Source organism: Symphalangus syndactylus, chromosome 5, assembly GCF_028878055.3.
Source record: "Symphalangus syndactylus isolate Jambi chromosome 5, NHGRI_mSymSyn1-v2.1_pri, whole genome shotgun sequence".
Classification (NCBI taxonomy): Eukaryota; Metazoa; Chordata; class Mammalia; order Primates; family Hylobatidae; genus Symphalangus; species Symphalangus syndactylus.
The window spans coordinates 36,592,463-36,619,155 of NC_072427.2; the positions used below are offsets into that span (position 1 = coordinate 36,592,463).

Sequence of the window (26,693 nt, forward strand, 5' to 3'; positions counted from 1 at the left end):
CGTGGTTCCCAGAATGATTACAGAACACTCACAACTCTGTGCCAGATGCCTCTACCAATGTGTTCTCCCCAAACTCTCACAGCAACCCTTGGGAAGGTACGGACCATCACTCCTGCTTTGCAGGTAGGAAAATGTGAGGCTCAGAGAGGTTGACTTGCTCAAACTAGTGACATTTTAACCAGGGCTGCTGGAAGACCTAGAAAGTCTCCAAGACTGGAGATGAAGGTAAATACTATCATATCAGGCACCGGAGCAGGGAGCAGGGAAGGACTGAGGCACTTTCAGGATTTCCCCTCAAATCTTACCCCAGTCCATGCCTTAAAGGTCATCCCAGTGGCACACCCAATGTCTCTTCCCTCTGTCACACACTTCCTTCACCCGCGTATACCCACGGGGGATCCCCAAACCCCAGCACAGAATCACAGCCCTCTCAACACTAGCTGTGTTTTAAGACACCCGGGTCTCCAGGGCTCCTGAAGGAGACAGGCCGGTCGAGGGGGCCAGAAGGTACCAGAAGGGCAGCAAGTGAGTCCAAATGTTGAGAGTCTCGTTGGTCATTTGGAAAAGGCTGAGGATGCAGGCAGTGGCAGAACTCTGTGGATGGCGGTAGCCGAAGAGGATGCCTTGCTCATGGAACACCTGCAGAGTCAAAGGAAAAGGACACTGGGGTGAGACCAGAGGGTGGCACAAAGGTCTCTGGAGAAACATCTTCCAGGCCATGCACTGTGTGCCTGGAACGCTTGACCCCAAGTCCTTGAACTGTTAAGCTGTTCCCCTCACTCTCTCCTTCCCTCGCAGTAGCTTCTAAAATCCCGTGTCCTCCAAGAAGCCTCCAGCCAGCTGGAGGAGGGAATTCAAGGGCCAGGCTCCCTTTGGGAATCCAGCCTGTCTTTGCATTCCCCGGCGTACTTACTCTTCACATGAATCTTGCCTAAGAATCCGTTTTCTCACCCCTCTGCCTGGGGCCTACAGCCCAGTTTTTGGACGCCTTTTTGGTGAGCTGACATAGATGCTGTCTGAGCCGGCAAGCCCTGCACGTCAGGGGCTGGTGGGAAGAACTCTGCAGAAGATGCCCCCGGTGCCAGGATATATTCACCAAGGTGCTTCATAAAGGGCTTTTGATGATGAGGACCATGATGCTGATGCCTGGGCTGCAGGAAGAGGAGGCGGCTGCCCACAGCAGGGCTGCTCAAGCCACCCCCACCCCCATGCAGCCCATTTGGCAAGTCCCCCCCCAAAAAACACCCCCACTGAGAAACCTGGACTGATCAGGTGAAATATGGGGTATCAACCTTCCTGGAGTATTGTATTACATCCACTAAAAGTGGTAAGTGAGAAGATAATGAGGCCAGAGGGACAACAGCCCAGGATGCAATAATAAGTGAAGAAATGTGGAATTTAAACTGTATTCCTGCCATGGTTAGAAGAGCTTGGGAAATTGAAGTTTACACCATGGGGCAGAGGCTGGGAGGAACATAGAAAAGTGAAGTGTTTAATTTGTTGAGGTAACAGGATTGCAGGAGACCTATTTTCCCCTTCTGTGTTGATTTAGACCCAGGGTTCTCAATGTTGACACTATTGACACTTTGGGCCAGATCATTGTTTGTTGTGGGGGCCAACCTGTGCGTCCTTTCACAGCATCCATGGCCTCTATCCGCTAAATGCCACTAGCTCACACTGTGGGCACCCTACCCCCCAAGTTGTGACAGACAGAAATGTCTCCAGATATTGTCCGATGTCCCCTGGGGGCAAAAATCACCCCCAGGTAAGGACCACTGATTTAGATAAATGTTGCCATATCCTTTGAAACATAAATTATAAATGAGTAGGGTAATTGAAGCAAATAAAAACAATGATAATATTAGTAATCATAATCTAAATCAGGTCACAATAAGTTGCAAACCCTCTCCTTTGAATTTCTAGGGCTGTGAGGGGAAGGCTAGAGGAACTTCAATCTAGCCACCCATTTTTCATTTGGGGTGTCAATTTCTTAGTGTATGAGAGGTTTTCTGTTAAAAAATGTACAATATATGCCAGAGTTTGTGCTATCTCTCTCTCTCTTTTTTTTTTTTTTTTTTTTTTTTTTTTTGAGGCAGGGTCTTGATCTGAAGCCCAGGCTGGAGTGCAGTGGTGCAATCACGGCTTACTGCAGCCTCAAACTCCTGGGCTCAAATGATCCTTCCACCTTAGCCACCTGAGTAGCTGGAACTACAGGAGTGCCACCATGGTCAGCTAATTTTTTTTTTTTTTGAGATGGAGTCTCATTTTGTTGCCCGGCTGGAGTGTAGTGGTGTTATCTTGGCTCACTGAAACCTCTGCCTCCTGGGTTCAAGCGATTCTCCTGCCTCAGCCCCTCGGGTAGCGGGGATTACAAGCACATGCCACGATGCCCAGCTAATTTTTTGTATTACTAGTAGAGACAGGGTTTCATCATGTTGCCCAGACTGGTCTCGAACTCCTGATCTTAAGTGATCCACCCACCTCAGCCTCCCAAAGTGCTGGGATTACAGGCGTGAGCTACCATGCCCAGCCTAATTTTTTATTTTTTTGCAGAGACAGGGTCTCACTATGATGCCCAGACTCATCTTGAACTCCTGGGCTCAAGTGATTCTCCCATCTTGGCCTCCTAAAGTGCTGGGATTAGAGGTGTGAGCCATTGTGCCCAGCCTTGTGCTACTTCTTGGGGTTCCAAGCCAAGCAGTCACATGGAACAGTGCAGAAGGTGAGGGGCTGCCAGAGTAATGAGTCAAATCTGGGCCCCCGAGGTGCCATGTGGCCTTGAGAAAAGTGAAGCATTTAAGTGAAGCTGAAGCCCTGGGTCACAGCTCTCAGGGCCTCTGTGTAAAATGAGAGGGCTTGGCTAGCTGAATGGTAGGCACATTCCCTTCCAGCAGTAGCTCCAAGTTTTAGAGAACTCTTAGCTCAGTTCTGGGTTAAACTGCTCAACTAGAGGGAGGGGATATAATGAAGTTGGCTCATGGTCCAGTGAAGAAATACTATGAATTAGGTTTGGGTCTTAGGTAATTAAAGCGATTTGTTCCAGTTTTTGATTCACCATTCAATTCTGCTGACGTCCCCGGTTTATGGTAGACAGCTTCCTATAACGGGCAGCAGGAATCTTGAGTTGCAGATTTCCACCCCACCAAGGCTGATGACAAGGAGGCAAATAGGCCAATGGCCTTCAGCCTTTGATCCTGTGGAGGAGAACAGCACGTGCTTGGCAGGACTCGGAAAGCCCTCTAACAGAAATAACAGCTCCCAGGAGCTGCACACTGGGTCTATCCTTCCACCTTTCAAGCTTCTTTCTCTCTTCCTTTCAAGTTGTTGTTTTATAATTATTAATTAAAGCACTGGCCACTGGTTCCAATGCAGACTCCATTAATCATTATTTACTCCTTCATATGAATTAGACTAGCAGATCCTATAAACCAAGAGACTTTGTGAAACGGGGCCAGTGAGAGCAGAAACATTTCAGAGCACTGGGCATGTGGGGGCGGTGACCTGCAGGGAGGAGGCCGGGCAGGGCTGCAGGAGAGCACAGATCCTGTGACAGCCACAGTGGCAGTGGCTAGACAGAAGCTGGAGGAAAAGGCCACTCACAGTTTGTGACTACTTCCCTTCTCTCTGTGGATCCTGGCATTCTGGCAGGCGAAACTAGGGGGACTGGCATCATCAAAAGCCAGCAGGTAACAGAAGGGAAATTCATACATTGGACAACTCGACCTCATTTAGGAATCTGGCCCCAGACCTGGGGAGGATATTTTGCCACCAAAGCCACGGCTGGGCCCGGATTAAAAAAACCTGCCTCCATCTGACCTGCTATGCTGACCCCAGACAAGGATGGGAAGCCCAATACTGGCCATGTAATAGGGGCAGGATTTAAAGTAGCCTTTCCAAAAAAATAAATGGATGGATACAGGATAATAAAAGGAGTCCCTCTGTCCCAGGACAGTGATGTTCCAGCTTAGACTAAGAAGACTGACCTGCCCTGCCCTCCCCAACTTGAACCTCTGTCTATGGAACCCCATTACTAGGTCTTAGTTGCACTCCTGCCCCAAGCTCATGTGAGCACAGGAAAGGAGAAACATTCTCTCTGTCTTCCCACTCTAGCCTTAGCAAAGTGCTTTGCATAGAGCAGACCTTCATAGAACACATGGTACATACACTGAAAGGACAAACTAAATATTCGAAAACAATTTTGTATTCCAAACCCAGTTTGACCCCAAAGGAAAACTGCAATCATTTCCTCAACACTTTGTAGCTTGGACTCATTTCTAAGCACCCCCAAGTAAGCAGGTGCCTGATTATTTGCACAGCAGAATTTATTTGTAGGACTCCACCTTGCACCCCTAGTTGCAGGCTGAGCAATTTAGAGTGAAACAAAATCAAATCATATGCAGCCTATTATTTAGAAGTGAGAACCTCCAGGAACTAGGAGCGGAAGGGCACATCAGCAAGTTTTCCCTTTCAGTTCCTCCCTCAGGCTTAGCATCCAGGAAAGCCTTCTTGCATGGCCAAGACTTGCATGCACCTGCTAGCTGATGCCTACAATTCCACCATGACAGTTTCAAGCCTTTAGTTTTTCTAGCTATTAAACTGCAAGCCACCTGGGGAAAATCACTGGGCATTTTTGGCCAGCAGTAAATAAGGGCAGATTTGGATAACAGGGAAAGAGAAGAGGCAGAGTGGGATCAGGGGGCCTCAGGCACTATTCACATGAATTCTGCAATTCCTGCTCACGGAATCCTCACAACCGGCTTGTGAGGAAGAGCCTTTTATTGTCCCCATTTCACAGAAAAGGAAACTGAGGCCTGGAGAGGTCAGGGCATTTATTCAAGTTCTCAAAAGTAACAGAAGCAAAGCTGAAACCTCAATGCAGACAGCACACTCCATTTCCCGTCCTCTTGTGCACTGTCCTTCATTGCTCCCCCTGGGGAGGGCTCTGTCGAGAGATATAACCCTTATCGCCTGGCCTGTACTATGATTTTGGACTGTGACATACTTCTCTGAGCCTTAGATTCTTCTTCGTTAAAGTGCCATTATGAACTAAATCTGGGAGGGAACTGTGTCCCTCCCCAAATTCATCTGTTAAGTTAAAGTCCTAACTTACCCCAGGACCTCAGATGCAACTGCATTCAGAGATAAGGTCTTTCAAGAGGCCATTGGGGTGGGTCCTAATCCAATCTGCATGGTGTCCCTCACAAGAAGGGGAAATTTGAATTCACAGAGAGACACCAGGGATGAGCGCCCACAGAGTGGTGACTCTGTGCAGAGGCAGCAAAGAGAGTGGCCATCTGTAAGACAAGGAGAGAGGCTTTGGAGGAAACTGTCCCTTTCCAAACCTTGATCTTGAACACCTTTCAGTCTCCGGAACTGCGAGAAAATAACTTTCTGTTGTTTAGACCACTCAGTCTGCGGTATTTTGTTATGGCAGTCGTAGCAAACTAATACAAGCGGTGAGGTTGTGCAAGCCAGTGCCTCTCAAACCTTCTTCTGCAAGTGTGTGCAGACCACCTGGGCACTTTACTGCAGTGTGGTGGCTGGGGCGAGAGTCTGCAGTTCTAACCAGCTCCCAAGGCCTGCTGATGCTGCAACTGCCTCTGGCTTCAAAGCCAGACTCCCACCCCAGCATCGTCCCTGCCCAGAATCCAGTTCCCTACAGAAGAGGAAGTTCCTTGTATGTAAGAGGGACACAGTGACAGGGAAAGCCAGGACAGGGAATAGTTAGAGGTTAGTGGGGAGTCTGATGAGGTGTTTGCTGGCAGAGGGCAGGGGAAGAATGGGAGGGAAAAGGAGGAGGCCATGCATTGATGCAGCAATTATCATTATTATTATTGAGACAGAGTCTCACTCTGTTGCCCAGGCTGGAGTGCAGTGGCGCGATCTCAGCTCCCTGCAAGCTCTGTCTCCTGGGTTCAAGTGATTCTCATGCCTCAGCCTCCTGAGTAGCTGGGATTACAGGCACCTGTCACCACATCCAGCTAAATTTTTGTGTTTTTAGTAGAGAAAGGGTTTCAACATGTTGGTCAGGCTGCTCTCGAAACTCTGACCTCAGGTGATCCACCCACCTTGGCCTCCCAAAGTGCTGGGATTACCAGCATGAGCCACTGTGCCTGGCCTTGCTGCAGCAATTATAACCTACCATTTGCTGGGTACCTGCGGTGCACCAGGCTCTAGGTTGGACAGTATATGCCACATCCCTCGCAGGACCATGCTTAGTTCCCATAGGACAGAAATACTTAGGCTCTCAATTAAAAGAGCATAAAACAACAATTGCACACCACACACATGCAATTACTAGAACTTTAAATAGGCTGAATTAATAACCAACCATTGTTGATATGAAACCATTACAAGAAAATGCCAGTTTACAACATTGCTGTGATGTTTTTTAAAAATACATGTCCAATATTCAGTCAAGCATAAGAATGCTTTTTGTACATGCAGTATAATATTTACAGAAGACAATGGTAAGTCTCTTCTGGCTGAACATGTAAGATGGATAAAAATTAATGAAATAAATGATCAATATCAGGGATGGAGGAACCAAAGAATATTAATAATTTAATGGACAATAAAGTAAAAAAAGATACACAAAATGTTTTAAAAAAGTAAATAGCACTGGGACGGTGGCTCACACCTGTAATCTCAGCACTTTGGGAGACTGAGGTGGACAGATCACTTGAGGTCAGGAGTTCGAGACCAGCCTGGCCAACGTGGTGAAACCTCATCTCTACTAAAACTACAAAAATTAGTGGGACATGGTAGTGTGTGCCTGTAGTCTCAGCTACTCTGGAGGCTGAAGCAGAAGAATTACCTGAACCTGGGAGGCAGAGGTTGCAGTAAGCCGAGATCGTGCCATTGCACTCCAGCCTGGTCAACAAAGCGAGACTCTGTCTCAAAAAAAGAAAAGTAAATAGAACTCAGGTAGTGTGTACTAGAGAAGAAAAGTCCCATGGAATGACTAGCATTATAGACAGTATTGATCTACAGCAGAAGAAAGTAAGAAAGTTGAAATAACAGAGCAATTCCGCCGGTTTTACATTTGTTGTAAAAATGCAATCTTTGATTTAAGAAGTAGAAAAACTATTTTCAGTTTTAGGCATTGATTTCAAAAGCTGCCATAGGCAAGGTTGTGATAATAGTATAACATGGTTGCTAAGTCTGCAGTAGGCAGAATAATGGCTCCCCAAAGATGTTCACATCCTAATTGCCAGAACCAGTGAATATGTTAGGTTACACAGCAAAGGGGCAGTAACGTCCCAGGTGAAATTAAAATTGCTAATCTACTGACCTTAAAATAGGGAGATTCTCTGGTTACTGAGGTGGGCCCAGTATAATCAAAAGGTCCTTAAAAATGGAAAATGGAGGCAGAAGAAGAGACTCAGGGGAAGAAGTGACTACGGAATAAGGTCAGAGAGATGCATCACTGCTGATGTGAAGATGGAGGAAGGGGCCAGGAGCCAAGGAGAGCAGGCAGCCTCTAGGAGCTGGAAAGGTAAAGAAACATTCTCCCCACCAGCATCCACCAAAGCCTAGATTTTACCCAGTGAGCCCCACGTCAGACTTGTAACCTACAGGACTGTAAGATCATATATTTGTTTGTCTGTTTTTTCAGCCTCTAAGTTTGTGGTAATTTGTTACAGCAGCAACAGAAAACTAATGCAAGTTTAGAATTTGACCAAAAATCCAGAAGTATTCTTAGTGCTAAGTATGGTGGCATGTGGTTTGAATTGCTTACTAGGAGAATTGATTGGGCTCTCAATTAAAAGAACATAAAACATTGCTTACACACAACACACATGCAATTACTAGAACTTTAAATAGGCTGAATTAATAGCCAGCCATTGCTGGTATGAAACAATTACAGGAAAATGCCAACTTACAACAGTGGTGTGATGGTTTTCAAAAAATAATGTGTTCAATATTCAGTCAAGCATAAGAATGCTTTTTGTTTTGTTTTTTGAGACAGAGTCTCACTCTGTCACCCAGGCTGGAATGCAGTGGCACAATCTTGGCTCACTGCAACCTCTGTCTCCTGAATTCAAGTGATTCTCCTGCCTCAGCCTCCTGAGTAGCTGGGATTACAGGCATGTGCCACCACGCCCAGCGAATTTTGTATTTTTAGTAGAGATGGGGTTTCACCATGTTGGCCAGGCTGGTCTCGAACTCCTGACCTCAGGTGATCCACCTGTGTTGGTTTCCCAAAGTGCTGGGATTACAGGCGTGAGCCACCGCACCTGGCCAAAGAGTGCTTTTTTTACATGCAGCACAATATTTACAGAAGACAATGGTAAATTTCTTCTGGCCGAACATGTAAGGTGGCTTGAAAGTATTCTTAGTGCTGGGTATGGTAGCACATGGTTTGAACTGCTTACTAAAATTGATTAGGCTCTCAATTAGATTTTCTATAGAATAGTTCAAAAATTATATATGACATTCTCTGAATCTTCTCTCAAATGGGACATCTTGCTGAAACACATACAAATTTGACCTTAACTACTCTCATTCACACAATGGGAATATCAAATCCGTGCTGTTAAACACTTAGATTTAATTTAGGTAAGATATAGGATGATGGGGAGAAATCAGTGTAACAGAAAATTCTATTTTTAGTGGGAAATAACATTAATTTAGAATTTGTTATGAGATAGTGTTAGCAAAAGCCTACAAAAAAAATCTAGGTTTGGCTATTCCATTTTTAAAGGGATTAAAAATACATATTTATTATTTTAAATATGTATAGGACTTTTCTAAACCAAAGGAGTCACAAGTAAAATATGTAATAAAGGTGACATTCCGATAAGATAAAATCCAAAAAGGGAAACAAAAATGTCTCCAGACTATGAAAGAGAAGATTCACGTACAAATCATCCTGAAATTAACTTCTGTAGGGATTATTTCTCTGGACATTGTAGACTGAGTAAAACCCTACTGTTTTCAGTTTTCTTTATACTATCTCTTTATAATATATTTTTCTTAATAAAATAGATGAATACTAATCTAGACATTACGTTGAGGGAGTAAAGATAGCACGATGAGATGGTAATCTATATGGAATTAAAATATTTAATAATTTTTCTGCTTAATATAATTATCTTATGCTGCAGCCTCATTACAATGTTTGAACTTCATATGAAAAATTTATAATTTTCTTGCTCAAACTGGCTTCAATTAAAAAAAGAAAAAAATTTATAATTCATTTCTGATTCAAAATGTGGCCTTAAGAACTTTTTTTTGGTAATTCCAGCTGTTCTACTTCAATAAAACTGAATGGAATCTCAGCAGAAGTTTCTCCCAAATGAAATTAATTGAAGAAACAAAACTAAGAACTACAACAACTCAGGAATAGTGGTTTAATTTAACATCATTGTCAATAGACCACAAATTATATGATAATGTTGATTACAACATTATAACTCAATTTTGCTGAAATGAAGAAATAAAATAAATTATATGGAATAAACACATGTAATAATTTATAAATTATGCATGCTTTTGTTTTATTACTCTTTCAAACATAAGTAATTCATCAATGTAACATTTAGACATGTGCAATAATAATTAAACTCAGTTCTTTTTCATATTTTGCTGACTTTAGCTATATAAAAATCAGAGTTTCACTTTTTCTGTCCTTATAAAGGGGCATTTGTCAGGCCTGGCACAGTGGTTCACGCCTGTAATCCCAGCACTTTGGGAGGCCGAGGCTGGTGGATCACCTGAGGTCAGGAGATTGAGACCATCCTGGCTAACACGGTGAAACTCTGTCTCTACTAAAAATACAAAAAATTAGCCAGGCGTGGTGGCAGGTGCCTGTAATCCCAGCTACTCGAGAGCCTGAGACAGGAGAATCACTTGAACCTGGGAGGCGGATGTTGCAGTGAGCCAAGATCACGCCATTCCACTCCAGCCTGGGCAATAAGAGCGAAACTCTGTCTCAAAATAAATAAATAAATAATAAAATAAAGGGGCATTTGTTAAGGTAGAATAGAACCACTTTACATAACTGTTTGTTGGCTTCATTTATAACTTTTAAGTATTTAGACATATAGCCTATGGCCTGCATTTGTCCTCCTTATTCAGACTTAGCATATGTTAAGGACAGATCTGGTTTCATTTGATCATCATGAGAGCATGGCAAGGTAGGGACTGTCGACCCACTTTACAAATAAGAAAACTGAAGCTCAGTGAGATGAAGTTCCCAAGGCCGTAATAAATAGCAGAACCAAGACGCAAACCCTAGTCTTAAATTGCAAAACCCCTGTGTGCTTCACAGCACCCAGCTGGTGGAACTAAGGATTGCTACAAACATGCTTTATAGAAATGCTAAGTGTCATGGAAGAATGGCTGGGGGACTCTGGTTCTGGCCAAATGATGGTCGATTAGATGTTATGAAGGATCTTTCTGATTAATGCAATTAATATGCTGTCTGGAGTATGCATCATAAGCCAGTGTATCAGCAAAATGACACAAAAGTAAAGAAGTCACAAAGCCCCAAAACAGAGGGAAACCAGGAATCCTGTGAGGTAAGCTGCATTCACCATTAGAGTCTCTGCTGCCAGATTTTGTAAACAAGAGATGAAACCCAAGGCCCATCAAAGGCAGGGAATCTAATACGAGACTTTGCCAGTAAAGCTAGGAGTCTAAAGATAAGTGAGTGTGAAATAAATTCAACCAGCCAGAAGAGGACGATAAGGAAAGTTGTTTCTCTGAAAACAAAACAAAACAAAACAAAAAAAAAACTCCCAAAATTCATAACCATCAATTAGTCTTCATATAGGTTTGTGATCCATGCCCCTACTACTTTTGTGGTCCAGGAAATCTCAAGTGAAAAAATTAAAGTGATTACAAGTAGAAAGAGGTTAAAATTTTGTAGTTCCCTCAGCTAAGTAACAAAAGCAAACACAAATCCTCTCTGAAGGATTTCTACTTTTTTTTTTTTTTTTTTTTTTAACTTGAGGTAGAGTCTTGCTGTGTCACCCAGGCTGGAGTGCAATGGTGTGATCTTGGCTTACTGCAACCTCCGCCTCCTGAGTTCAAGCTATTCTCCTGTCTCAGCCTCTTGAGTAGCTGGGGTTACAGGCACGCGCCACCATGCTCCGCTAATTTTTATACTTTTAGTAGAGACAGGGTTTCACCATGTTGGTCAGGCTGGTTTCGAACTCCTGACCTCAGGTGATCCACCTGCCTTGGCCTCCCAAAGTGTTGGGATTACAGGCGTGAGCCACCACACCCACCCGGATTTCTACTTTAACACAGGCATGCACACATAGGGAAAGAAAACACCATGAGTGAGAAACAGCAGAAACAGTAGATGGCAGAGATAGAGATCAAAGAACAAATATTAAAATATAAAATAACTGTGATTAATATATTTAAAGAAAAAACGGTAAACAGGAAACAAGCCAATTTGAAAAGAACAGGCTGGTCATAGTAGCTCAACCCTGTAATGTCAACACTTTGGGGGCCATCGTGGGTGGATTGCTTGAGCCCAGGAGTTTGAGACCAGCATAGGCCACACAGTGAGACACCCTCATCTCTACAAAATTTTTTTAAAAAATTAGCTGGGTATGGTGGAGCACAGCTGTAGTTCCAGCTACTGGGGAGGCTGAGGCAGGAGCATCACTTGAGCCCAAGAGTTTAAGGCCACAGTGAGCCACGATTGCACCACGACATTCCAGCCTGGGTAACAGAGCAAGACTCTGTCTCAAAAAAAAAAAAAAGAGCCTAATATAACTTTTAGAAATTAAAAAATAATAATTGAAATTTAAAATACATCAAAGGAATAAATAATACACTAGACCTGTCTGAAGAGCAAATTAGTCAACTGAAAGATCCAAAGAAAGTACCCAGAATGCAGTCCGGAGAGAGTAATAGATAGAAAATATGAAAAAGCTAATAAGAGACACAGAGAACATTTCTCCAGAAGGAGAAAATAAAAATGGTTTTGATGTGCTATTTGAAGAAATAACTGATACATTTCTAGAATTATTGAGTCGTCAGTCTTCAGATCCAAGAGGTTAAGTAGACAGTTGGTGTTCACCAAATATTACATGTGCTTTCCTACATCCCTCAGACTTTCTCAAAGTTAGGTTGGGGGCATGTGACTATTTCCGGTTAATGTTACTTCTAGGCCAGAACAGTTAAAAGCAGAGGTGCAGTGGCTCATGCCTGTAATCCCAGCACTTTGGGAGGCCAAGGCAGGCAGATCACCTGTGGTCAGGAGTTCGAGACCAGCCTGGCCAACATGGTGAAACTCCATCTTTGCTAAAAATACGAAAATTAGCCTGGCGTGGTGGTAAATGCCTGTAATCCCAGCTATATGGGAGGCTGAGGCAGGAGAATTGCTTGAACCTGGGAGGCAGAGGTTGCAGTGAGCCAAGATAACGCCACTGCACTGCAGCCTTGGCTGCAGAGCAAGACTTGATCTAAAAAAAAAAGCAGGAAGCCTTCTTGCAGATATCACTACACACTTCTGAAGGACCTTTCGGAGGGACTCTTCAGAACTGAGCCACTCATCATGCCATGGGAATTGCTTTTGGCCAATGGGCACTAGTTATACTTCTCCCCAGGGGCTGTGTACATCCACTGATGATGGATCAAGGTCCTAGCCTCCTTTTCCCATTTGGGACAGTTCTGAAAGGCCAACTAACGACCAGAGCTCCTGAGTGACTGGTGGAGCTTCTAATGCAGCTTCTTCTGCATAATCCTGCCTCCTTCACATCCTTGCAGGTGTTGTTCCTGAGAATACTCCCCCATAAACTTCCTGTGCCTGAATCTTTTTCTCAGAGTCTGTTTCTAGGGAAACTAACTTTCTCTTCTCCTTCTCCCATCCAAGCTCGAACCTGGCCCAGGCCTGCCTAGTTTCTGAGATCAGGCAAGATAGGAGTGTTTAGGGTGGTATGGCTGTAGACCCTCGCTTCCCTCCTTCTGGGATGACCTTGGAGGTTGCAGGTTCCAGAGGGGGCAGCCGGGAGATGGCTGCCTGGGTGTCTCAGTCCCTCACTGACCACTTAGCTATGTAGTGTGATGTGAAATAACCTTTGCTATGTTAAGTCACTAAGCTATATGGGGTAATTTTTAACTCAGCATAGCCTGACCCTGTCTAGTACAGCTATTCATATTAAAATAGCTGAAGTGACCACTAAACTAATCCACACAGAGCATATTTCTAACACATTAATTATAAAACAGGTGGAAGGGAAAAATAGCATATGAAAAGAAAAAAAACGAGGAATGTAAAACTCAATCCAAAGAAAGTAAGAGAAACAAGGAACAAATAGAGAAAACAAGACAAAAGCATTTAAGACAATGAAAATAAATGTGGATATCAGTAATCATTATAAATATAAGTAGACTAAACTGTCAGCTAAAAAACAAATATTGTCAAACTAATAAAATCTCACCGTGTGCTGTTTACACAAGACACAGTTAAAATATAATCATGGGGAAGGATTGAAAGTCAAAGGAAGGAGATAAGCCAAAAAAATGATAACAAAAGCTAGAGTAGTTATATTAATACCGGATGCATTCCAAGGCAAAAAGCATTACTAGATATAAAGATAATCACTACAAAATCATACCTTTGCATCACCAGGAAGATAGAAAATACGACAATTATAAACTTGGATATACCTAGAAAACACAGGCTCAAAATACATACAGCAAAAATTAACTCACAAGAAGTAATTTACAAATTTACCACTGTAGTGGAAGATTTTTAACACATCTCAATTATGCATAGATCAAGTAGAACAAAATTAGTAAAAATATAAAGATAATTGATCTTATGAACAAATATGGAATACTTCCTCCAACAACTGGAGACTATACATTATTTATAGGCACACTTAGAAGATTTATGAAAATCATTCATGTGCTGGGCCATCAAGCTAGTCTAAACAAACATCAAGGATTGGAATAATACAGGGGACATTCTCAGACCAAGATCAATTAAGTTAAATCTATAGTATAAAAACTCTATATACTTGGAAGCATAGAGTTACCATATGATCCAGCAACTCCACTCCTGGGTTGTACACCAAAGAGACTGACAACTTGTCCACCTAAATGACTTGTACACGAATGTTAACAGCGGCATATTTATAATAGCCGAAAAATAGAAACAACTCGCCTGTTCATCAACTAATGAATGGATAAACAAACTATGGTATATTCATTCAATAGACTATGATTTGGCCATGAAAACAAAGTACTGATAGATGCTACAGAGTAGAAGAACCTTGAAAACATCCTGCTAAGTGTAACAAGGCAGTCAGAAAAGGCCACATATTTGCACAATTCCATTTGTTGGAGATATCCACAATAGGCAAATCCATACAGACAGAAAGCAGGTTAGGTGATTGCCAGGAACTGAGGGGATAGAAAATAGCTGCTAACGGGTGCAGTTCTTTCTGGGGTGATGAAAATGCTCTAAAAACCGGTGATCATGGTGATGGTTTTGTGCAACACACTCTGTGTTCGACATACTAAAACCTACGTACACTTTTACAGGGTGGATTTTATAATATGTGAATTGCATCTCAACAAGGCTGTTATAAAAAAATCTTTCCATCAAGAAAATTCAGCTGTAGGGCCAAGTTGTTCCCTGCACATCTCCAGAGGTTGCCATTCACGTAGACTAAAAGGGAAATGGTGCCCCCTTAGAGTTGGGCAATATGGTGGCTCCGCCCAGGTAATTTCACAGATAAATCCTACCACCCACTCAGGAATGTATAATTCGAATATTAGATATTTTTCTCCATAGAATAAATAGGCAGAAATCTCCAACTCACTTGTGGTTGGCGTAATCTGAATCCCAAGTCCAAGCAAGGACAACACAAGAAGAAAACATTATAGGCCAACTCATTAAATAGACTTAAAGATCCTGAACAAAATATTAGCTAACTGATTCTAGCAATAGATTAAAGAGATATTGCATCATAATCAAGCTGTATTTAAACCAAAAACAAAAAATTGGTTTAACATTAGTAAATCAATCAATGTATCACCACATTAACAACTTAAATGAATCATATATGATCATCTCAAAAGATAGTGATAGGAAAAAAGAGTTCTATAAAATTCATAAAGGAGGCTGGGCGCAGTGGCTCGTGCCTGTAATCCCAGCACTTTGGGAGGCTGAGGCAGGTGGATCACCTGAGGTCAGGAGTTTGAGACCAGCCTGGCCAACATGATGAAACCCCATCTCTACTAAAAAATACAAAAATTAGCCGGGGATGGTGGCACTTGCCTGTAGTCCCAGCTATTTGGGAGGCTGAGCCATGAGAATCGCTTGAACCTGGAAGGCGGACGTTGCAGTGAGCCGAGATTGTGCCACTGCACTCCAGCCTGGGTGACAAAGCGAGACTCTGTCTCTAAGTAAATAAATAAAATAAAAATAAAATAAAATAAAATTCATAAGGGAAGGCCAGACGTGGTGGCTCATGCCTGTAATCCCAGCACTTTGGGAGGCCGAGGTGGGTGGATCACGAGGTCAGGGGTTCAAGACCAGCCTGGCCAACATAGTGAAACCCCATCTCTACTAAGAATACAAAAACTAGCTTGGTGTGGTGACGGGCACCTGTGATCCCAGCTACTTGGGAGGCTGATGCAGAGAATTGCTTGAACCTGGGAGGCGGAGGGTGCAATGAGCAGAGGTCTCGCCACTGCACTCCAGCCTGGGTGACAGAGCAAGACTCCATCTCCAAAAAAAAACAAAAAAATTATGAGGGAAAAAATCCTAGCAAACTAGAATATAAAGTGATACCCTTAATCTGATAAAGATGAAAAGATTAATTTTATATATATATATATATATACACATACACACACACACACAGCAAACATACTAAACGGTGAAATGTTAAAAGCATTTCTTTTCATTAAAACCAAGAACAATACAAAGATGCCTGCTATCACAACTCCTAATATATATATATTTGTTTTGTTTTGTTTTTGGAGACAGAATGGTGATTGCCTTAAAATCACCCACTTCGGCATCCCAAAGTGCTAGGATTACAGGTGTGACCCACTGAGCCTTGCTCCTATCATATTTTAATATCCTACCAGGTAATTCTGACATTGGTGATCTAAGCACTCTCTCTCTGAATAGCACTGGGCTGGAGAAACCATTTACCTGTTGAGATTGCTCCTTATTCCCAGTGCCTGAGCCCACCTACCAAACACCTATGCCAGCCACTGATCTGGCTGTGCTTCCTTCATTCATAATAATCCCACTATTCTATTTCATTTTTATTGGATCTTCACAATTGCCCTGTGAGACTGACTTAACAGGAGTCACTTCCATTTTACAGATAAGAACACTGAGACTAAGGTTATGACTGTGTGGCAGAGCTGCAGTGCAAGTCTGGAAACGGCGTTGCTTTTCCTGTCTGTGTAGACCACTGCCTCAGGGAATCCTCCTGTCCAGGACCCTAAACTAAGGCATCTGGGACTATGGGATGTGTTTATCTGTAGCCTGTGAGTCAAGGCTGTAGTTATTTAAAGCTTAGCAATTTGGCTGGGTGCGGTGGCTCATGCTTGTAATCCCAGAACTTTGGGAAGCTGAAGCAGGCGGATCACTTGAGGTCAGGAGTTTGAGACCCAGCCTGGCCAACATGGTGAAACCCTGTTGTTACTGAAAATACAAAAATTAGTCGGGTGTGGTGGCGTGCACCTGTAGTCCCGCTACTTGGGAAGTTGAGGCAGGAGAAGGAGAATCGCTTGAACTTGGGAGGCAGAGGTTGCAGTGAGTCATGATAGTGCTACTGCACTCCAGTCTGGGTGACAAAGCAAGACTCTGTCTCAAAAAAAAAAAAAAAAAAAAAAAAAAACAGTTTAGCAATTTGACACTCGATGTTCTTGTTTCCTGGCAAAGTGTCATGCCATGTTGCATATGAACTTGTCTTTTTTCTAGGTATCTCTGTTTTGTCTCTAAACGAGGTCTGTGTAAGAATCAACATCTAGATAATTATTCCATTCCTTGAGGTTTTGTTCACATCTTTAATGACCCTCTGATGTACCCAGGCTTAGTTTTGGACACAAGGGAGACTAAATATTATGAGGCATACACACAAGTTCTGCCTTCTGAGGGAAGAGAGAAACTGCCCTTTTCCATGAACAATCTAGCAGCCAGGAATGCACCAAGAATGGGCCAGGATTACAACTCTGATGATGCAGAGAGGTGGGCACACCATTCCCTATAGATGGCTGAGGCCCAGACAGGGTAGTGCAGTGGCCCAGGTCACATAGCTGGCTGATATACAAAAGGAGAGGCAGCTGTACAGAGCAGCTTGTAGAGGTACAACCAACAGCTGAAGGAGCTCGGGGAAGGGAGCAGACACCTGCCACTCCACAAAAAAGGAAGCCAGAAAGGGGGAGCAAAGGCTGGGGAGAGGGAAGCCTTCTTCAAACAGAAATCAAGACAAGTGAAGGTTGCATCTGCTGGGGAGAAAAAAGAGAAGAGCGTCTGTGGATGGGACGTGGTGGAAGAAGTGGGGAGGGATCAGGCTGGTGAAGATGGTGAACAGCAGGTGGGGGAGCCGGGGTTCGAGTCTGTGGATAGGGCCTCTGAAGTCTCCTGCCAGCATGCTCTCCCCCTCAAAGTGCCCTAAAGAGCCTAGGACAGAATGATAATAATGACAACCAACATTATTAATTGTTCACCACGTGCCAGGCACTTCACTTGGGTTATCTCACTTAATTCTCACAACCCCAGGAGGCAGATACTATTGTCATTCCCATTTTACAGAAGCAAAAGCTGAGGTAGAGAGATTATCTTGCTTGAGGCCACTCTAAAAACCAAGCATTGGAACCCACAGAGCCCACCAAAGGTAAGCTTTAACAATTGTATGAAGTATCCTATTTTAAATACTCCTGTAAATTGTGCATTCCATTTTTAATACCCGTGCATTTTTTTTTTTTTTTTTTTGAGACGGAGTCTCGCTCTGTCACCCAGGCTGGAGTGCAGTGGCGCGATCTCGGCTCACTGCAAGCTCCGCCTCCCAGGTTCACGCCATTCTCCTGCCTCAGCCTCCCGAGTAGCTGGGACTACAGGCGCCCACCACCAGGCCCGGCTAATTTTTTGTATTTTTAGTAGAGACGGGGTTTCACCGTGGTCTCGATCTCCTGACCTCGTGATCCACCCGCCTTGGCCTCCCAAAGTGCTGGGATTACAGGCGTGAGCCACCACGCCCGGCCCCGTGCATATGTTTTAATACTAATAAATGTCTTTGCCCTCAAATCCTCAGGTAAAACTACCCTCCAGGCAGGCAGAGCCACTGTGTTTTCTCTATGGCTTCATGAACCCTGGGCATGATGCCCAAAAACCCAGTAGTGGATGCTGGGGCCCAAGGAAGATTTTAAAGCAAACGGTGGATGCAAAGTGTGATGTTGGTCTTCTGCCTCTAGCCAGTGCCATTTCACTAAAAGATATTATCATCCTCTAACTTATGAAAAACTGGACAGAGAGGACATGTTCATCTTTCTCCCTTAGCCTCTGCTGGGGTTGTCCAGCCCTGACATTCAGAATCTCCATACATTCAGATTCCCAGCAGGTTACCCAAAGGACCTACTGATACCGCTCTGCCCCCTTCACTTCCTTCCTGCGGACATACTCTGAATCCAACCCTGACCAAAATGTCCAGAAAGACATCTAAGCAGACTCCCATAACCTCTACCCCTGAGAGGCTCCCCAGTCCCTCCACCATCACCACCTGCCCCATGATCTCCCATCTCCAGGACTTTGCTCACACTGCCCCTTCCACCTGGAATGCTCTCCCCACTTCCACAATCCTGTCCACCCCTCAAAATCTGTCTTACAGATCACCACCTTCATGAAGCCTTCCCTGATCCCTTCCTCTCTGATATAATTTGGCTCTGTGTCCCCATTCAAATCTCGTCTCATATTGTAATCCCTATAATCCCCACGTGTCGAGAGAGGAACCTGGTGCGAGGTGATTGGATCATGGGGGTGTTGTCCCCCAAACTGTGAGTGAGTTCTCTCGAGATCTGATGGTTTCATAAGTGTCTGATAGTTCCTCCTTCACATCATGCTCTCTCTCTCTCGCCTGCTGCCATGTAAGATGTGCCTCTTCCCTCATGATTGTAAGTTACCTGAGGCCTCCCCAGCCATGAGGAACTGTGAGTCAATTAGACCTCTTTTCTTTATAAATTACCAAGTCTCAGGCAATTCTTCATAGCAGTGTGAGAATGGAGTAATACACTCCTCTGTGATGGAAGTGACCAATCCCTTCTCTGAAACAATCACCGTCTTAAGATAGACCCTAACCCACTTTAGGGAAGAATTTATCATGCACATTTAAAAATCTTCCTGACCAACATATGAGCCACGCAAGGACAGGACTTGTATGTAATTATTCTCTGAATCCCTTGCACATAGTAGGCAGTCAATACAAATTTCATGAGTAAATAAATTCAAGAATCACACTGTGTTCCCACTAATCACAGCTGCTAATGCTCTATGGGTAGAACCAACCAGCGAAGTGCACCAAGAAGAGAAGGTGATTGCCCTGTAAGAACAGAGGCAGGCACTCTTTCCAGTGTCATGGGAGCCAGCCACACATGTAGCTTGCCTATTACTTGCCACATTTCTCAGCTCACCCCACCAGACAGCTCTGCATCACTTATGGTTTTCCCTCATGCCATCTTCCTGGAATCACCTGGCTTCACAGGCTTTTAGAGTTAGGGTTTGGCAGTTTCCCCCTCAATCTTCCATTGGTGATGTTGAGTTTATTTCGAAACTATTTTTCTGGGGCAAGTCATAAGTGCTTGGCAATCAGCCAAGTAGAACTCTCCTCCACTCTGTCACATCTTCCCAAAGAAACTTCCCACCATGAAATGACACCCACTTTTCTTAGTCAAAAAGGAAGGAAATTTGACATCAACAAAGGGGTGCAACACAATGATGTTTCCTTTGCAAGAGAAGGAGGAAGTGCACCAGTTCTCTGTAGCACACAACCAGGCTCACCTGTGGCTTATTAAAGCAGATCATCAGTGAGTCTCACATATTTCAGGATACCTGCCTGTGAGCTCCCAGGCCCATGAGTCCACTAAAGGGCAATGCTAAGGCCCATTCAACAACTCTCCCCATCGCCCCAGTGAAGGCCTGGCCTGGGCATCCTGCAAGTAACGGGCATGGGCAAATCCATGACCTGGTGTGCTTTTGCCCATAGCCTGCTTTCAAGCACCCATAGGAGGGGCCTAAAAAAATAAACCTCCTACCCAGCCAGCTGCTGCTGGCTTTATCTCTTCGGGTTGAATCTCAGTAATGACTTTGCTTCTGGATAAAACACAGATGCTGCAAGGAAGGGTTACAACTTAAACAACTTTGGGAATACTTCCATTTCAAGGTAGGTGGGGGAAGTAGGAGGCTGTAATATCCCCCAAGGAAGTGTGGGAGGGGGTCCTTGAAGGGAATGGGCCTGTACAGAACAGACTAGGGGAAGACAACAGTCCCCCGTTGCAGAGGCCAAGCCCTGGTCACGCTCTGGAAATGAACCATCATAATCAATAGAGCACATACCTGGGGTATCTGGTCTATGCTAAACAGCCTGGGGAGCTTCAGGCTCAGCATCTTGGAGCTGGATTGGCAAGGCCAGTAGGTGACAGCGCCTCCCTGTTACCAGGCCTCACTCAAAGCTCTGACATGGCCTGGGGCGTCTCTGCCTAGCTGGTGCTGTGCTGCTTCCCTGAAAGAGGACAGCATGAAGAAATCCAGTCAGCTTCAGCCTAACTCCAGCTGGGTCAGGACAGTCAGCTTGTTCAACTATTCAATATATACTTACTACACATGATGGCACAAAATCAAGCTTCCTTAAAAACAGCAAAACGATCAGACTGCTGAGTCATCCACTCCAAGAGTGCTGGAGGGAGGTAATTAATAATAAGGGAGGAGACCACCCCTCATATTGTCTTATGTCCAATTTCTGCCTCCAAAGAAAGAAACAGTAAAAACTAAATGGCAGAAATGAAATCCACAAGCAGACAATCGGTGCCACACCCTGGGCCTGGTAGTTAAAGATCGACCCCTGACCTAATCAGTTATGTTATCTATAGATTACAGACATTGTATAGAAAAGCACTGTGAAAATCCCTATCCTGTTTTGTTCCTGTCTAATTACCAGTGCATGCAGCCCCCAGTCACGTACCCCCTGCTTGATCAATCAATCATGACCCTCTCACACACACCCCGTTAGAGTTGTGAGCCCTTAAAAGGGACAGGAATTGCTCACTCGGGGAGCTCGGCCCTTGAGACAGGAGTCTTGCGATGCCCCCAGCCGAATAAACCCCTACCTTCTTTAACTTGGTGTCTGAGGAGTTTTGTCTGCGGTTCGTCCTGAGACAATAATATGGGCAATTACTATGGTCTGAATGTTTGTGTCTCCCCAAAATTCATGTGTCAAAACCTAATCTCCAATGTGGTGACAAGGAGCAGGGCTTTTGGGAAGTGACTAGGTCATGAAGGCTCTGCCCTTATGAGTGGGGTTAGTGCTCATAGAAAAGAGGTCTGAGGGAGCTTGTTCGCCCCTTCCACCGTGTGAGGACACATAGAAGGAGACATCTATGAGGAATGGGCCCTCACCAGACGGGGAATCTGCTGGCACCATGACCTTGGACTTCCCAGCTTCCAGAACTATTAGCAATAAATTTCTGTTGTTTATAAATTACCCAGTCTCAGGTATTTTGTGATAGCATGCCAAATGGACTAAGACAGTGATCATAAAATTGTAGAGCTAAGGCCAGATGTGGTGGCTCATGCCTGTAACCCCAGAAATTTGGGCGACTGAGATGGGAGGATCAGTTAAGCCCCAGAGTTCAAGACCAGCCTGGACGATATAGTGAGACCTTGTTTCTACAAAGAAAAAATTAAAATTAGCTGGGTATGGTGTTGTACTCAAGGGAGGGCTAAAGTGAGATCACTTCAGCCCCGGAGGTCAAGGCTGCTGTGAGCCATGATCATGCCACTGCACTCCAGCCAGAGCAACACAGCAAGACTCTGTCTCAAAAAAAAAAAAAAAAAAAAGCCACAGAGCTGAAAAGGGTCTTAGAGGTCACCCAGTCTTCTCATGTTACACATGAAGGTGGGAGGGGCGGAATAACTTTCCCAAGGTTGCACCGCAGCAGGGAGCTGGGCTGCTTACTCTCCACTCCACCAGAGGCTGCCCCTGGACAGACAGTGGGATCTTAAGTCTGTGTCCAGCCAGTGGGCGGAAGAGGGTCAGCAGCTGCCTCAGATCACAGAAAGAGAAGCAGCTCAACCCTTCCAGAAAGCTGACCGGAGCTTGGTTACCCTGAGACACACAAAAGAACCATGCCAAGCAAATAAATCCAAGGCACTTGTTGGAGACAGAGCAACTCAAGAGTAAGTAACAAGATTGCTTAAATGCAGGATGAAGACCACTTAAGAGCTGTGAGTAATGTGCACCACAGAGACCCAGAGCCCTTGGAACAGGTCCAAGAAACAGAAAAATACACCTCGGATTTAGCAAAGAAGAGCAGAGTTGGGAATTTACCATAGTAAATTTCCTCCTCTACCCCTATCATCACTGGGCCAAAGTCTACCACCTCCTGAGAGCCCTCCTCATAGTCCCCATCAACCAGAGGTGTTCTTTCCCTGCCTCTGAAGACCCAGAGACCTTGCTTGTATGTACCTGCAGCACCAACCACATCGTACCTACAGTCACAGCTAACTCCCTAGGCCTCGTCTGCCCCTTCAGAAGAAGCCTCCCATGGCTGGCTGGAAACTCGGGGTGTATGCCTGGTCCACCCTGGGCCCTCAGCAAATGCTTGTTTAATGAAGCAATGATGCTCATAGTTTGAACTCGAAGCTGTTTTGTTTTTATTTTTGTGGTTCATTTACTTTTGCTTCTTCTTATATTTTTGTTCTATGCAGCAAAATACAATCTGTTTATTTCACCATCGTAAATATGCTTCTTTCTTAAAAATAGTAATAGAAGCATTATTCACAATACTCAAAGTGTGGAGGCAACTGAAGTGTCCATTAAAGGATGAATGAACAAAATGTGGTGGTATCAGTCCATTCTTGCATTGCTATAAAGAAATACCTGAGGCCAACTGTGGTAGCTCACACCTGTAATCCCAGCACTTTGGGAGGCCTGGGTGGGTGGATCACCTGAGGTCAGGAGTTTGAGACCAACCTGGGCAACATGGTGAAACCCCATCTCTACTAAAAATACAAAAATTAGCCAGGCATGGTGGTGCACGACTGTAGTCCCAGCTACCAGGGAGGCTGAGGCAGGAGAATTACTTGAACCTTGGAGGTGGAGGTTGCAGTGAGCCGAGATTATACCACTACATTCCAGCCTGGATGACACAGCAAGATTATGTCTCAAAAACAAACAAACAAACACTCTGAGACTGGGTAATTTATAAAGGAAAGAGGTTTGGTTGGCTCACAGTTCTGCAGACTGGACAGGAAACATGGTGCTGGCTTCTGCTCGGCTTCTAGGGCGGCTGCAGGAAGCTTACAATCATAGCGGAAGGTGAAGGAGTAGCTGGCAAGTCACATGGCGAAAGCAGGAGCGAGAGAGAAAGAGAGAGAGACAGTGGGTGGGGAGATGCCACACACTTTTAAACAACCAGATCTTGAGAGAAGTCACTATCTCGAAGATAGCACCAAGCCATGAGGGATCTGCCCCCATGATACAAACACCTCCCTCCAGGCCCCACCTTCAGCATTGGGGATTACATTTCAACATGAGATTTGCACAGGGACAAATATTCAAACTATATCAGTGAAATATACATACAATGGAATATTATTCATCCTTAAAAAGGAAGGAAATTCTGATATATGCTACAACCAGGACACACCTTTGAAACCTTAAGCTAAGTGAAGTGAGCCACTTACAAAAGAACGAATATTGTACAATTCCACATGTACAAGGCACCCGGAGTAGTCAAATTCCTAGAAATAGAAAGCTGAAAGCTGGATGGTAGTTACCAGGGGCTGGGCGTAGAGAATGGGGAGTTAGTGTTTAAAGGACACAGAGTTTCTGTTTGGGATGATAAAAATGTTCTGAAGATGGATGATGGCAATGGTTGCACAACAATACCAATGTACTTAATCCCACTGAGCGATACACTTAAAAATGGTTAAAATGCTAAATGTTATGTATATTTTACACCAATGAAATAGTGACATACGATTTCAAATAGAATAATAAAGAAAATAACTTTTTAAAGCTCACCTACATTTTGCCCAGGCTAAAAAATAAAAGTTAATACTTTGCAAAAAATACAACACTGATGTAAATGAGCCATGGTACACTTAGTTTTTCATGGCGAAATCACCAAGCCTTGCACACTCACAGAAGCACCACTAATTCACCTAATGGCAGGACAAGAGGCAAAAGTCCAGTAATAGGGAAACTCAAACACACCAGAGAAGCCTCAGACAACAATAGAAATCAAGACTGGGTCTCCACAGACCTGCCTACCTAGGTCCCCTAGTTCTCTCTGGCTATGACTCAATATCATGGGAAGGAAAAGAAAGACACAGTCTCTACTCTCACACTATTTAGGTAGGATGACCATACTAGCCATGCAAAAATAAGGGGTAATAACAAAGTAGTGTAGGATTCATTAATTTCTTCATTCATTCACTGCTTACTGTGTTTTAATCAGGGATAAGTGAATAGCTTAAGAAAGAAAGGGTAAGGGATAAGTGAATAGCTGATTATTCTCTGTGGGCTGCCGTAGATTTAAGGAAAAGCTGAGAATTTAACTGATATAAAAATTGTTTAAGTTTGTGATATGCACAATAGAGGGGAGTAGTCATGCTTTATATCATTCTATTCCTTCATTGCACAGGGGAAAAAAGATGAATAAGACCATCCTTGTCTCCAAGAAATATATAAAAAAGAAATAAAGAAATAGGACAGGCCAGGCACAGTGCCTCACACCTGTAATCCCAGCACTTTGGGAGGCTGAGGCAGGTGGATCACCTGAGGTCAGGAGTTTGAGACCAGCCTGACCAACATGGTGAAACCCTGTTTTTACTAAAAATACAAAAATTAGCTGGGTGTGGTGGTGAACACCTGTAATCCCTGCTACTTGGGAGGCTGAGAAGGGAATCTGTTGAACCCAGGAGACAGAGGTTGCAGTGAGCCGAGATCTCGCCACTACACTCCAGCCTGGGCAGCAGAGTGAGACTCTGTCTCAAGAAAAAAAAAAGAAAAAGAAAAAAAAAAAGAAACGAAGGAAAGAAAGGGAGAGAGAGAGAGAAAGAAAGAAAGAAAAAAAGAAAGAAGAAAGAAAGACAAAGAAAGAAAGAAAGAAAGAAAGAAAGAAAGAAAGAAAGAAAGAAAGAAAGGAAGAAAGAAAGAAGAAAGAAAGAAAGGAAAGAAAGACAAATATACTCCTGTATTAGAGTTCTCCAGAGAGGCAGAACCAAGTAGATAGGTAGATAGGTATATAGCTAGCTAGCTAGCTAGATAGAGATGGGTGACAGGGGATTTATTAGAGGAATTGGCTCACGTGATAACGGAAGCCAAGAATTCCCACAACAGGCTCTCTAACAAGCTGGAGACACTGGGATGCCCACAGTGTGGCTCAGTCCAAGTCCTGCAGCCTCAGAATAAGGGAAGCTAATGGTTTAACTCTCGGGCTGAGGCAGAAGGCTCTGAGAACTCTGCAGGGTGGAGGTGAAAGTCCTAGAGTCCAAGGGCCAGAAAGCCTGGAATTCTGATGCCCAAGGGAAGGAGAAGAAGGGTGCCCCAGCTCCAGGAGAAAAAGAGAGAGAATTTGAATTTCCTCTTGTTCTCTCTGGGCCCTTGTTGATTGGATATCTGCCCCCACTGAGGGCGGATCTTCCCCACTTGGTCCATGGACTCACAACCCAGTCTCCTCTGGAAACATCCTCACAGACAAACCCAGAAATCACGCTTAGCAGTTCTCTAGGTATTCCCTAATCCAGTCAAGTGGATTAACCTAAAATTAACCATCACAAGTCTACCCCCTGTCAACTTGGCACCCATCTGCATCTCCTAAATCATATTTAATCTCCAAATAAAAACAACAACAATAAGATCGTTCTGCAAAACATGATACAATTATCCTGCATACAACCCAAAATGCACTCATCCCTTCCACAGAAGAGGAGGTAAAGTTCTTGGGTAATGTTTACTCTTCTCTTGATATCTCATAACTTAAATACTACGATATAACATTAATAATACTTAACTACTGATACAAGGTCAATAAATCTTATATTACGTGATGAAGAAATAAGAGAAGCACAAAAACAAAGATATTTGTTAATATATGTATATATACATGCAAACATATTCTTAACAAAACAGGGAGGAAATACTCATGACAATTACAGTCCTTGCTTCTGTAACTGATCATGTTTGTAGCTGGTATTTATAACTATCTTCTTCTACTACCCATTCTGCATTCTCTTTGCCTTCAGTAAGCACCTTAGTTGGTCATGGTTCTTTACTTAGTGGGTTGGCCTAAACCTTAATTCCTGAAGGGTCTGGGCCATTTGTTAGTACTGCCTAGATCGGGTTGTTATAGTTTCCCATTGACCTTAATCACAGAGCAGGATAATTCTGAGAGGCCCAAAGAGCTTTCCTGTATTCCAGACATACTCTTCCTCACTCCCATTGTCAGGTAGGAGTGCAATTTCCTCCTGGTCATCCACA

The 26,693-nt window shown here is 43.9% G+C and overlaps 1 protein-coding gene and 1 long non-coding RNA gene across 5 annotated transcripts in view; one reads left to right on the top strand and one right to left on the bottom strand.

Annotated features, from left to right (window-relative positions):
• Positions 1-26,693, bottom strand: part of PAQR5 (progestin and adipoQ receptor family member 5) — a 103,198-nt gene that overhangs the window by 21,818 nt on the left and 54,687 nt on the right. Inside the window, exons 3-4 of the mRNA XM_055277971.2 lie at positions 20,546-20,711; positions 512-639 (exon numbers count right to left, since the gene is read on the bottom strand). Coding sequence (XP_055133946.2) covers positions 512-639; positions 20,546-20,596 — 179 coding nt within the window. The 5' untranslated portion in view covers positions 20,597-20,711. The remainder of the gene's footprint in view (positions 1-511; positions 640-20,545; positions 20,712-26,693) is intronic.
• On the top strand, positions 49-9,346 carry LOC134736782 (uncharacterized). Of its 4 annotated transcripts, XR_010121032.1 has the most exons (4): positions 49-225; positions 453-1,327; positions 7,305-7,498; positions 9,251-9,346. It is a non-coding gene; the product is annotated as an uncharacterized lncRNA (long non-coding RNA). The 4 variants fall into 4 exon arrangements; XR_010121031.1 differs by lacking the exons at positions 7,305-7,498; positions 9,251-9,346 and adding an exon at positions 3,044-3,350; XR_010121034.1 differs by lacking the exons at positions 7,305-7,498; positions 9,251-9,346 and adding an exon at positions 3,095-3,350.